Source organism: Trichosurus vulpecula, chromosome 8 (genome assembly GCF_011100635.1).
Source record: "Trichosurus vulpecula isolate mTriVul1 chromosome 8, mTriVul1.pri, whole genome shotgun sequence".
NCBI classification, from domain to species: Eukaryota; Metazoa; Chordata; class Mammalia; order Diprotodontia; family Phalangeridae; genus Trichosurus; species Trichosurus vulpecula.
Genome location: NC_050580.1, coordinates 161285714 through 161299464, shown reverse-complemented (window position 1 = coordinate 161299464; position 13751 = coordinate 161285714). Strand labels below are relative to the sequence as shown.

At 37.9% G+C, this 13751-nt stretch overlaps 1 protein-coding gene across 1 annotated transcript in view; it reads left to right on the top strand.

Moving 5' to 3' along the window:
- Window positions 1–13751, top strand: part of LOC118828854 (myocardial zonula adherens protein) — a 103717-nt gene that overhangs the window by 30191 nt on the left and 59775 nt on the right. Inside the window, exons 3-5 of the mRNA XM_036735739.1 lie at window positions 3484–3639; window positions 5368–5460; window positions 8736–8849. Of these exons, the coding sequence (XP_036591634.1) occupies window positions 3484–3639; window positions 5368–5460; window positions 8736–8849 (363 nt within the window). The remainder of the gene's footprint in view (window positions 1–3483; window positions 3640–5367; window positions 5461–8735; window positions 8850–13751) is intronic.

Genomic DNA, 13751 nt, shown 5'->3' with positions numbered 1-13751 from the left:
GTTTTGTTTAATTGTATTTCTTTGTTCCAGGGGAGAATTCCGTTGGAATATTCAGAGGAATAGTCGCATTTGGGGGTTATATCCTGAAATAATTTTGATACAAATACATAAGGCAAAAATAATACATATTAAAAAGAAAGTGATAGATCTCTAGGATTAAATAATACGTGGGTTTCATGAAAATACAAACTACTTGTGTTAAACCCTCATTCAAGAGACATGCAAGTTTTTTCAATAGAAATCCACATCCATAAATGTTGGGGGCCTGTGATTTTATAATAATGACTAATATGAATCTGCTAATATGACACTTGGGTGGCAGTAGGCTACTAATTTAAATACACTAGGCAATCAGGTTTTTTTAAAATGCAAGGAGGGAATCTCTGGTAGATTTTGTTCTGAAATCATGTGGACTTTGAAAGCTACTAAGATTTGGAAGAAAACAGGCTACTTAACTCAAGAGAGACTTGAATAGAAATTCTCTCTGAAATCCCTGACAAGTGACTTTGGTTGAGGATTTTTGGTAATATGAAACTGACTACCTCCCAAGATGACAGCCTATACCAGTCTTAAAAGAAAGTTTTTTTCCCTTTACATTGAGCTAAAATATCTTGAAGCAATTTCTATCCATTGCTACTAGTTTTGCCTTGGAGAGCCTTTGTCCAGAGTAAGTCCAATCGCTCTTTTTTGTGTGTGCCAGTCCTTCAAATATTCTGTCCCAACAAGTCTTCTCCATATTGAAGACCCTAGTTTTCAAATGGTCATCATGTGACCATCTCTAGTTCCCCTACCATCCTTGTCACTTTCTCTGGATACCCTCTAATCTGTCCCTGTCCTTCCTAAAGTATTAAACATAACTCTTCAGGTGGGATTTGATGGGAGCCCAGGATAACTAGACTATAATTTCTCTAATTATGGACATTTTGACTTTATTAATGATTTTTTTTGCTGCCATGTTAACTCATAGTGAATTTGCAATCCATCGAGACTCCTAGATGTTTTTCACATAAATTGTCATCAGTGCACACTTTCCATATCCTGTGTTTGTGATGTTGAATTTTAAAAATTCAAGTAATAGAATGACACATTTTGCAATGTTACATTTTCTCTTATTAGATTTAACCTATCATTCTAGCCTATTGAAATCTTTCTGGATCCTGACTATTACTTAGTGTATTAGCTATCCCTCCAATTCTCATGACATTAGCAAATTTAATAAGAATGCTACATATGCCTTCAATGAACAAAAATAATAAATTTCACAGGACTAAGAACAAATTCCCTGGGACATGCCACCAGAAACCTCTCTTGATACTTGTGCCTCATATTCTTGTTCATGTATATTTCTAATAAGGGAAGGCAGGAAGGGGAAGAAATAGAAAATTGTTTTTAAAAAGTTTATAATTTTGAAAAATTAATTTAAATTATTTTAATTAAAATTTGTGGTGGGAAAACATGATTTCAAGGTATATTAAAGTCAAAGTAATAGAATTTAATATAAAATGTTCATATTAGTGGGGCTAACATGGGAAAAATATTAAATAGACTATTTTGTTTTCTGTAGTTTTTGAAAGCTTTCTCTACCAAGTCCTATTCTCAGATCTTTGATCCCATAAGGGATAAATCACTGATAATAGTTTAATGTGTTGTAGTATATAGGGCATTGGATTTGGAATAAAGACGACCTGGATTCTAATCTTGCCTTAAAAACTGACTTTCTGTGTCTTTTGTTTGTATATCACCTGTATCTCCCAGTGTATCCCTCCCCCTCCTAGGGAGTGATTCCTTTTGTTTGTTTGTTTTTGGAGGGGGGAAGGCCAGACAATTACCCAGGGTCACGCAGCTAGTAAGTGTGTCAAGTGTCTTAGGCCGGATTTGAACTCAGGTCCTCCTGACTCCAGGGACGGTACTCTACTCACTGCGCTACCTAGCGGCCCCGAGAGTCATTCCTTTTAACAAAGAATAAAAAGAGAGAAATCAGTTCAGCAAAACTAAACATATCAAAAAAGTCCAATGTTGTGTGAAGATATTATATTCGTAGTCTTATACCTCCACAAAAATGGGGCCTTCTCAGAACTCTTCTTTGGGGATAGTTTACTAATTATATCATGTTTGTCAGTCTTGTCATATTCGAATTGATGGCAAATTCCTTGATGATAGGGAATTCAATGGCCCTAGTAGACAAGTCTTATCCCTCCTCTGGACCTCAGCTTCTACATCTGTGAAATGGGGGTGGAGTGGGGTGGACTAGATGTTATTTCAAATCTCTACCAGCTTGAAATCCAATTTTGTTACCATCTTGCCCTTCTTTTGTATCTGCTATAGGACCTGACAGAATATTGGGCATATTGTGTTTCATATTCAGTGGATCTCTGAGATCGTGCAAAGGAAGTTTTAAGCAAATCCAACCCTTTAAGCACGATAGTCATTCGGGTGGCATCAGGAGGACAGGTATTTGGGCTTGACAGGACCCTGAGTAGATGTCATAATTAGGTTGTGGTTTGTCCTTCATTCTCAAAGAAGATCATGATATCAGGAAGGTGATGCCATGACTTGCAAATGAATTGGATTTAAGTGACACAGGGCTGTGCAAAGTCACCAGCCTTACTTTCTTCTCCAGAGTCATTGGGGTCCAATGGCCAGATACAGATCAAGACAACTGAAGATGGCCCAGTCGTAATTAGGAGATTTATGGGGATTATGCTACTGTAGAACTGAGATAAGAGGCCTTGACAGTTTCATGCAGAGCAATCAAAGAAGGGACATTAGAGTGTAGTATGGCACCAGACTTGGAATCAGGAGGACCTAGGTTCAAATCCTACCTCAGATACTTAGTAGTGTTGTGACCTAGGCAAGTCACGTTAACTTCTCTGTGCCTGAATTTCCTCATTTCGAAAATGAGAAAGTTGGAATTGACGGCTTCCAAGGGTCTCTCTGACTCTAAATCCGTGTTGCTGTATTTGACTCTGTAACCTCACTGAATGCCATGGAGAAGTTGAGAGAAGATGGTTTGAGTGAGAATGGTGTTTGTGAGGGCAGCTAGGTGGTACAGTGGATAGAGCACTGGACGTGGAGTCAGGAAGACTTATCTTCCTGAGTCCAAATCTGGCCTCAGACACTTACTAGCTGTGTGACCCTGGGCAAGTCACTTAACTCTGTTTGCCTCAGTTTCCTTGGCTGTAAAATGAGCTAGAGGAGGAAATAGCAAACCACTCTAGTATTTTGGCCAAGAAAACCCCCAAATGAGGTCACAAAGAGTCAAACATGACTGAACAACAAGAAGAAGTATATGTGACTTGGATTGGGGTTTTCTTTCTTTTGTTTTTAAGGGGAACTATCAGGAAAGGATATGAATAAGAATGAATGTTTTCTAGCAGTTTCTCTATTTACCTATTTTACTTTGTTTTTATTATTTACTTTTTGTATTTTTACTATTACTAATGCCCATAGTATTTTTACCCTTTACCTTTTTCCTTTTTGTAGCATCCTGATTTAGTCAATGGAGAATCTACCAAGAAACTCCCCCAAGGTGTGGTTTATGGTGTGGTTCGAAGATCCGACCAAAACCAACAGAAAGAAATGGTGGTATATGGTTGGTCCACTGATCAGCTGAAAGAAGAAATGAACTACATCAAGGATGTGAGATACTTTAAAGATTTTTTTTTCTGGCCCTTATTCCTTTCTGAAGTCCACCGATAGATTGCTATATGTCATTTAAGAAGATTATCAGTTCTTTTTGTTAGAGAACGCTCTCTAAGTCTTCATGTTATTGTCATGGCCAAAGCACAGGGGTGGTTCTCACACCATAATGTTAGCTTTTGCTGGAATCAAGGTGAGACATTGTGCTTAAGGAACTAAGAGGTTTCTCCTGTTATGCTGAACAGCCCTAAGAAACAGTGACCAAAAGGAAGCCATTCCTTTCTTTGGGTTTCCCTGGAGTGTTTCCCTTTACCAAATACAACTGAGATTGTGTCTGGGACATGTATCATCCCATGGTCAACACTAGATTGGTAACAAATAGGAAATAGAAGCTACTTTGGTTTGCCTCAGGTTTTTTTTTCTTTAATCTTTCTGAGGATGATGTATTTCTTTGCCTTCTTGTTGAGCTTGATTGAGTAGCTTTATTTTCTGTTTGTCACTGGGGAAAAGTCATACATACTTTGCCTCCCAGGTAAGTCACTTAACTTCTCAGTTTAAATAATTTCTGAATCTGTAAAATGGAAAAGTAATAGCACTTAATTCTTGTGAGAATCAGATGTGTATAAAGCACTTTGCAAACTTTAATGAACTATATATTTAATGTACCCACCAATGTTATTATTGGAACTCATACAAAGGAGATTCACACACTGAAATTTTTTTCAGGAGAAATGCTACTTTTACTTATTCACGCCACCTAAATATCTCAGAATTTCTTTTCAAATATTCAGAGCAGTATAAAAGAGAAGGGATGAAAATTGAGTCAAAGGTCACAGGAAGCCATTCGATGTATGAAGCTGAGCACAGCTGGCAAGATTGATTTGGAACTGCCAGCATCAAAATGTACTAATCCATTATGATCTTCCATGTCATAATGAATCAAAATTAATTTTCTTATCAGAACTGATAACATTATGTCTGTCTACCTAAGTTCAAATTCAGGTTCAAAGTCAGTGTTGACTAACCTCTTGTTTAGTCATTCTGAAATAAGTGAGGGTTGCTATACCTTCCATTGCCTTGTTATCCTCCAAAAATCACTTTTTAAAAAAAATATTTTTTAAAAGGAAGATCTGCCTTCTCTCCCTTCCAGCTCAAACAAAACCTCTATTATAGACATGTATAGTCAAGCAAAACAAAAATCTTCATTGGCTGTGTCTAAAAACTCATATCTTGATTTCCACTCCATCACATCTCTATCAGGCGGTAGGCAGCCTCTTCCATCATGAGCCCTCTGGAATTGAAGCTGGTCTTTCAAAGTCAACAATTATTTTTTACTCCTTACTTAACTTCTACCCTAAATAAGCCAGCTGGGACAAGGGGAATATTAAGGGCTGCCACAATATCCTAACAGTGAAAGAAAGGTCTTCCTTTTCCCTCAAATGGAAGACTATGCTTTTGTCCTTAATTTCCTGGGATATAGGATTGTTATAGATAAGACAATAGATTTTGACAGTACACGATTCCCCCTCTTTTCAAATGAGCAAGAATGAGTGAGAGCTGATGGAATGAAAATGCCAAAGGAATATTACCAGGTTACATATGAGTTCTTCTAGGCTTCGCTTTCCATGTTGTCTTTTCCTTAGGAATGTCTTATGTTAGGGCTGCCCATAATTGTGGTTTCTTAAAATGTTTGCATGATCTTTAAATGGCATCTCTGTTGGGCTACAGGTGAGAGCAACATTGGAAAAAGTCAGAAAACAAATATATGGGAACTATGATGAAATGAGGCAGAAAATTCAACTCCTCACCAAAGAATTGAGAGTAAGTAAAGGTCTCATTCATCTGAAAATGTGGAGAGATGATCAGAATGTAAATAATTTTCATAGGAAAATTATGTTTTTATGTGTGCATACATGCATGCGTATGCAAGCTTCATTTTAAGCAAAGATATGTATCTGAGAAGTTTGGGGGCTATCAGTATTTGTGAATTGAAACATATTTTAAGACAGGGCTGTCCAACTTTAGGTTTTCATTGAAATGATAGACAATATATTTTGATTTGCCATTTTAGTGAGAGCTCTGCAGTAGCTGGGCTTCGTTTACTGAAGCATTTATGTAAATTTCTCTGCTTGCAGGGAGGCTGCATAAATCACACTGCCAGCCACATTTTGGAGAGCCCTATTTTAAGATATACTAGAGGAGGTTATTTATAGAAAATGTTCAACTAATCTTTTTGAAGTGGGGAATCATAATGATTTACTGCTTTTTTGAGTCCCAGATTTTAAATATTTGCTTTTCTTAACCCAGGGCTCACCTTTTTGTGTGACTGAAGCCAAGTAAGGAAGAACCAGTAGCATATAACATTTTATGAAGATTCAATATCTTAATGAAAGGTGTTGATATATAAATATTTTGGAAAATTGGGTAGTGAAATTCTAACATACCTATGGAAATCTGAACTCAACATTCACTCGCAGTCACTAAATCCCCGTAATAAGTGCAAAAGACTTTAATGTAAACAAAAAATGATTTGATTGATAATAGAAACACAAGCAAAACTCTTAACATTTGTACATTATCTGTTTCTTTGTTCACCTTTTTCACTTCTCTGTGATTTATACCACCACGACCACCACCACCACTACTACCACCATTACCACTACTACTACTCTTACCAGGCCTGTTTGAACTAGAACACCTTTAAGTATTTAAGATCATGAACTTCCTCTTTCAAGAAGCCTTCTCTGGCTACTCCAGCTTATAAGAAGACCTTCCTTTATTAGATTCTGATAGAACTTGTGATCAGAATCATATAATTTTGTATATGGTTATATACAATCTAAATTGTTTGCTAATTGTTTCAGGTGTGTTAGTCTTGCCAACAAAAACATTGGCACAGTAGATAAAGCCCTGAACCTGGGCTTGTGTTCAAATCCAGCCTCAGGCGCTTACTAGCTGTGTGACCTTGGGCAAAGCCCTGTCTTCCTCAGTTCTTAATATCTGTAAAATGGCGATAATAATTAACACCTACGTCCCAGGATTGTTGTGAGGATAAATAAGAAAATATTTTTTACAGACCTTTGCAAACCTTAAAGCATTATATAAATGCTATCATTATCATCATTATCATTAATAGTAGCAGTAGAACTGGTAGTAGTAGTAGCAGGGAAGAGTCATTCAACAAACATTTAATAAGTGTTTATTTTGTGGCAGGCACCATGCAATGCTGTACTCATTTTCCATCCACCACAGTGCCTAATGAAACAGACCCTTATGAAATAGGGTTTTTTTTAACAATACTTCATATTGCTGATACATGATGAACCCCCCCCCCGCTTTCTTCTTTTGTCATTAAATTTTGATGGTGGTAATGACATCACAAGTATTATATTATTAGAGTCTTATTCTAAAACAAATAGTTTAGAATGACAAATAGTTTAATGACAAAAGAAGAAAGCAGGGGGTTCACCTTGCATATGAAGTGTTATTAAAATAGTCATACCATGGATCAAATCACATCCTTTGCCAAATATAGCTAAATATGGTAAAAACTGGGCACATGTTACATAGGATCAATTAATATTTGATAAATTAGTTAATGAATTTGCTCATTGCCTTTATCTGTTATGGGAATTAGCCTGTTTTTGGACTTAACTATGATCTCTCTATGTTGCGTATGTAGAGTTTATAGGGGGTCCTATGGAGAAAGTAGCTGGTCTTAGTGACTTTCTTAGGTTCTTTTATTTGTAGGCTGACTTTCCCCTCCGTTCAGAGAATGGACATGGATTAATGAGAATACTAGACAGATTATTCGGCTAAACGATGTCAGTTCAGATCCTGGGTCCTTGGGAGAATTTAAAGGAAGGGCTTTGTTCCAGCATATTCTTACCTTGCCTACTTGAACATTGGTTTTGCCCAGTGTTTGTGATAGTACCAAGTGTGTAGGGGTATCAGGATACAAAAAGGCACTCTAACTTTCTTGGAGGACTTTAAAAGTTGATGCAGGAGGAGCAACTGAGAACAAAGTTGCAAATATTCTTTTTGACTTAAAGGATGACCATCCTCTAAATGAGTTAACAAACCAAGGCGGTGAACATCTTCTCTAATTTCTCTATCTGAACAAACTGGTCATTGTTTGTGAAGAGCACCATATTTTATGTTTTGACTTTATTGGGTATATACTGTATTTCCCCATGTACGAGACACACCTTGATTTTGGGGCCTGAAATTTGAAAAAAAATGTATTACATAAAGTTATTGAACTTTGTCCATATTTGCAATCTGTCCCAACTCAAACTGATGTGTCTTCTGACATTGAATGACAAAATGATGAAATTCAAGGACCTTCTGCTCATAGCTTTCAGGCATCTTTTGGGCAAGTCTGGTGCATGTATGCATGCTTAGTCCATTCCATTCCATAAACCTGAAGCACCAATTGTGTCCTCCTTTGAAGTCAGTAACTTCTTTTTCATCAGCATCTTTGTGGACACAGGAATTCCAATTGCCCTTTGCTCTTCAATCCGTATCTTAAATTCCCTCTCTGAATCAGGCCATTTTGCTGACTTGCCTCTCATGGCCTTCTTCTGCCATGGTGTTTTCAGTAGGGTTTCTTCTTTCCATAGCCAGTCTTGGGTTGTTTTCTCAGTTGGAGGAGGACCAATCTTACGTTCAGCAGCACGATTTCCATTCACTTTTGCAAACTGGCACTTTTAACTTGAATGCAGCACCGTACAAAAATCTTTTCTGAGCCATTTCTGGGCAGAATGTGGCAAAAGTAACCTATATACCAGTGACAAATGTGAAAGAACGAGCGCAAAGACAACAAGCACGAAAAAGCAGGAAATGCAAGTAAAAAAAAATCTACAACCACTGTATAAGATGCACTCAGTTTTTAGACCTCAGATTTTTTGAAAAAGGGTGCATCTTATACGTGGGGAAATACAGTACAACCTCTGAAGTTCTGTCCTCTGATTATCTAGTTGTTGCCTCCAAACACATTCTATGAAATCTTGACGAGCTTAATTAGTACATCTGAGGCAACTGAGTTGAGTTCTATGTGTGTGGGTTTTGCCTAATTCTCTTTTCCTTCTGTTCAGGTTTCCAGTGCTCAACAGGAGTATCTACAGAATCACATCGAAACACAGTCTTCAGCCTTGGATAGTTTTAATGACATGAGCTCCTCTTTGGCTTCAGACTCCATTGGTTTGCAGGTATATAATTGTGCTCTCCTTCTTCACAATGCTCCAGGATGGCCACATGCCAGCTTTCTAGAAAGGTTTGAAAATAAGATTGAAAGCACATTTCAAACAGAGAGTCTCGTTCTAAACCAGTTGTTTTTGTCATTACCACCATCAAAATTTAATGACAAAAGGAGAAAGCAGTGGGGTTCACCATGCATCAGTAATATGAAATGTTATTTAAATAGAATCCCATTACACCATGGGTCAAATCACATCCTTTGCCAAATATAACTGAATGTGATAAAAGTAGCATATGATATAGTGGTTGCATCCTCCAATATCAGTGTTACAAAGGATCTCTCTACTTTAGTACAAGGAAGCAAAAATCTGATTGAGGACAAGATATTTGATATATAGAAAAATATAAATGAACAATCGAATGAAAGAATGAATAAATGACAAAGCATTGATTAAGTGCTTTGCTGTGTGCTAGGCATTGTGCTAAGTGCTAAAGATACAAATAGAGAAAAGACAACTGTTCCTATCCTCAAGGAACTTACTTACATTCTAATAGGAGAAGGAAATATACATAGGAGAATGGTGTCCAGGGTTGGGTGTTTTGGTTTGAGGAGTTACAGAAATGGTGAATGGAGTTGTAGAGCAATGGATGGATATGACCTTTTTATAAATGGTAGTGTTGCTTTGATTACTGTTCCTAGAGCAAGAGGCGGAAAGCAATGAAGCAGAGGGCATATATAAGGTGCCATAATAGGGATAATGGCCAGTGATGAATAGTCTATTTCATAGTGGATCTGAAGACATTTAAATATGTTGACCACTCTTTGATCAGCAGTAAAGGGCCCCAGGTCAAGGGACAGAGTAGTAGTTTGGATAGAGGAGTACAGCAGCATGGCAAGTTAAAAGACTTTCTGCTTCCATTGTGATTATTAATTATTATGTAATTATTAATTAAATGTAATTATTAATATCAAATACGTGTATGACCAAAAGGGAGATGGATTTGTCACGTGGTAGGAACAAGGGATAATTAAGACCTTTCTTGTATTCTACACTGCTATCCTTATAATGGCAAGAGAAAGGGAAGAAGATCCCCAATGTGTTGGAGGGAACTTCCTGTGTGGCAAACTAATGGGCCAGAGTCACAAATGGTGGGTAGGTAAAGGTCTGTGTCATTGGAGGAAATAGCTAGGTCAGTGAGACCACAGGTCCATTTGTTAAATAGAAGTCATAAATAATGATATTGTACTTCACCACTTACAAAGCCCATCCATATTCGCTACCTCATTTAATAACCCTCATAGCAACTCTAAGAGGTAAGAAAGGCAGATGTTATTCCCGTTTTACTGATGAGAAAATTGAGGCTCAGAAAATACTCTAAGTCTAGTTCTCTTTGCCTATCCCATGCTGCTTCCATTAATTCATTTAGAAAATCATTGGTGCAGGAAGCCAGGGGCCACCTGAATGTCAACATGAGGCACAGACCCCAATTGCAATAGAAAATCAAAGTTATGCTGACAACAAAGCTAGCCATAAGAGGTCTGATGGCTGGTCTAGGTGAACCTCATCTTGTGTTTGGGTTTAGCTGGGATGACCCCTGGCTGGAGTACCGGCAGCTATAGAGACATAGGCCCATAGATGATTAGAGCTGGAGGACCTGAGGGATCATCTCATTCAACCCCCTTATTTTGAAGATGAGGGAACAGAGACCCTGAGAGGGGAATTGACTCACTCTGGGAGGCTGTGTAGTGATACAGTGGCAAAGTTGGCAGTACAAGCCAGGTCTTCTGATCTTCCAGTCCACAGATTTTTCTACTAAAATAATTTTAAAAGATGCCAAGAGATGGCTGCACCTTCCCCAAAGAGCCAGTATTAAACCCCTGTACCTCCCTTATAAAATGAAGAGGATGAGCCTTCTGTCACTGGTAATAGCAGTAGACACTGGTCAAGTGGCTCATGGGATGAGGTTTCTGGCATCAGTCTCTTAGTTGGTTTTCTCATGGCTTTCTCACCAGTAGGGTGAGGGATGGAATCAAGTGTGACCCTGAACCAAAAGACTTTGACAGTTATTTAAATGGCTTCATGTAAAAAAAATGGAGAAGAAAATGCCAAACCACTCCAATATCTTCTCCAAGAAAACCCCAAACAGGGTCACAGAGAGTTAGGCACACTGAAACAAGTGAACAACAGTGGAAGAAGAATTTGGAAATGAGGGTGAAGCATGTCTCTATATTCTTTCTGAGTCCTTCCGGAGAACATAATTTCCCTCCTGGGCATAGACTGAGTGGGTGGTACTGGTTTTTTAAAATCACCTCCACATTTTCCCTCCTCTCTCCCTTTGTATCTGGTAACTAAGGCTTCTTTTACCTTCTCAGAATGCATTTAACCACCTGGCAGCTGAGGGGGTCACCTTGACTGAGTTTAAGAGTTATTCTATGGTGAGCTTGTATGTGCTTATCTTTTTTTTAAATGATTTTTTATTTTTCCCCAATTACATGTGAAAACAATTTTTAACATTTTAAAAGTTTTGAGTTCCAAATTCTATCTCTCCTTCTCTCTCCCCTGAAACGGTAAGCAGTCTGATATAGGTTATACATGTCCAATCATGTAAAACATTTCCATATGAGTCATTTTGTGGAAGAAAACTTGAAGAAAGAAAGAAAGTGAGGGGGAGAGAGAGAGAGAGAGAGAGAGAGAGAGAGAGAGAGAGAGAGAGAGAGAGAGAAAGAGAGAGAGAGATTTTCAGATGCCATCAGTTCTTGCTCTGCAGAAGCATAGCATTTTTCATCATGAGTCCTTTGGGATTGTCTTGAATCATTGTATTGCTGAGAATAGCTAAGTCATTTACAGCTGTTCATTGTACAATATTGATGTTACTGGCTGTATACAATATTCTCTTGGTTCTGCTCACTTTATTCTGTATCAATTCAAGTAACTCTCTCCAGGTTTTTCTGAAATCATACTGCTCATCATTTCTTATAGCACAATAATATCTTATTACATTCATATATCACAATTTGTTCAGCTGTTCCCCAATTGATGGGAATCTCCTTAATTTCCTATTCTTAGCCACCACAAAAAGAGCTGCTATAAATATTTTTATACAAATCAGTTCTTTTTCCCTTTTTTTGGTAGGGAGGGATAATGTGCTTATCTTTTATCTTTTATCAGAGCCCTGGTTGCTCACCAGGTGTATAATTTACATAATTGACATCTCAGTCTTTTGCATTTGAGAGGCACATTTTTATTTAAGCAACTGGATAAATTTCACAATCTTTCCATCTTGACCTAGTGTATAGCTAACTTCAAATTGTTGTTATTCAGTTGTTTCTGTTGTGTCCAACTCTTCATGACCCCAGCTGGGGTTTTCTTGGCAAAGATACTGGAATGGTTTGCCATTTCCTTCTCCAATTCATTTTACAGATGAGGAAACTGAGGCAAATAGGGTTAAGTGACTTGTCCAGGGTCACACAGCCAGTAAGTATCTGAAGCCAGATTTTAACTTGGGAAGATGCTCAGACAAACTGAGGCCTGGGAAAGACCTTAATTTAGAAAGACCAAGGTCATTCACTGCATCTCTTGGTCATCACCAGTTGTCTTGACTTATGCTTTGTCATTGGATTTTGGTGACTCTGGAGGAGTCAGACGGATGACTTCACACAGCTCTGCCTCACTCAGATCTAATTCATTCACAAGTCAAGACCTCATCTTTGTGATGCCATTGATCCTCTTCAAGTGCAAAGGATGAACAACCAGAGCAAAACAGGAAGATGCATCTTCCTGACTCTAGGCCTTGCATTCTATCCACTGCACCACCTATCTGCCCCACAACTCCAAATTACCTTTGAATATTAATCACAGGCAGCCAAGAACAGCTATGTTATGACTAAAGTAAAAAATCTATCAAGTATAAAATTATCCATCTAACAGCCTGCTAACTTAGCTAGGGCTGAAAATCTGTCCAGGGGTGGGGAACCTGTGGCCACATGACCACATGTGGCCCTCTAAGTCCTCAAGTGTGGCCTTTGACTGAATCCAAACTTCACAGAACAAATCCCCTTAATAAAAAGATTTGTTTTGGTAAATTGTGGACTCAGTCAAAATGCCTCATCCAAGGACCTAGAAGGCTACATGTGGCTTCAACGCTGTCGGTTCCCCACCCCTGGAACAATTTTACTTCTTATTTATTCTAATTTCTAAGTTTCAATCAGTCAACGAGCATTTATTAAATCTTTACTATGCATCAGTCACTCTGCTTCTCCCGTTACCAACTTTGCCCATATCTCATTTGACTTGATGAATGAAGACAAGCCCCTGTTTAGTTTTACTGTGACATCATTTGCCCAGTAAGCTTAGAATCTATTCTGTCGATGAGGAGGAGCCAATGTAGGCTTTTAAGAAAGAGAGTAACACCTGGGCTTCTATATCCTTGTATTTAAAATGAGTTGGTTCAATTAGGTGATCTCTTAGATTTTTCTAGCTCTAAGATTCTATGATTCTCAGAGAGCCTGGCTTGTGACTGATCTTACTCCTAGAATTATAAATTTGGGACTGAAAGGTACTATTGAAGAAAAGCATTCTAATTCTGTTTTAGATTAAATCTGTTGGAAACATATCTTATTAGTGTATACACAGCTTGCTTGGGTAGAGGTTCTGACCAATAGACTTCAATTGTCCAAAAATTTTCTCTTTTCTCTCAAGCAATTTATAGCTTGCATTTATAAATAATGGTGAAACAAAAAATGAAGACATTCCATAGTAATGATAACAGTAATGTCGGTACACCTTTAGGGAAGATGTTTCCCAGAAAACTAAAGACCTTCCCTTTCCTGGTTTGGTCAGGAATAAAGTATACATCCTTTCTAAATTTAGTCACAATAGACAAAGGATTCTCTCTCGACTGATTTAGTCAAC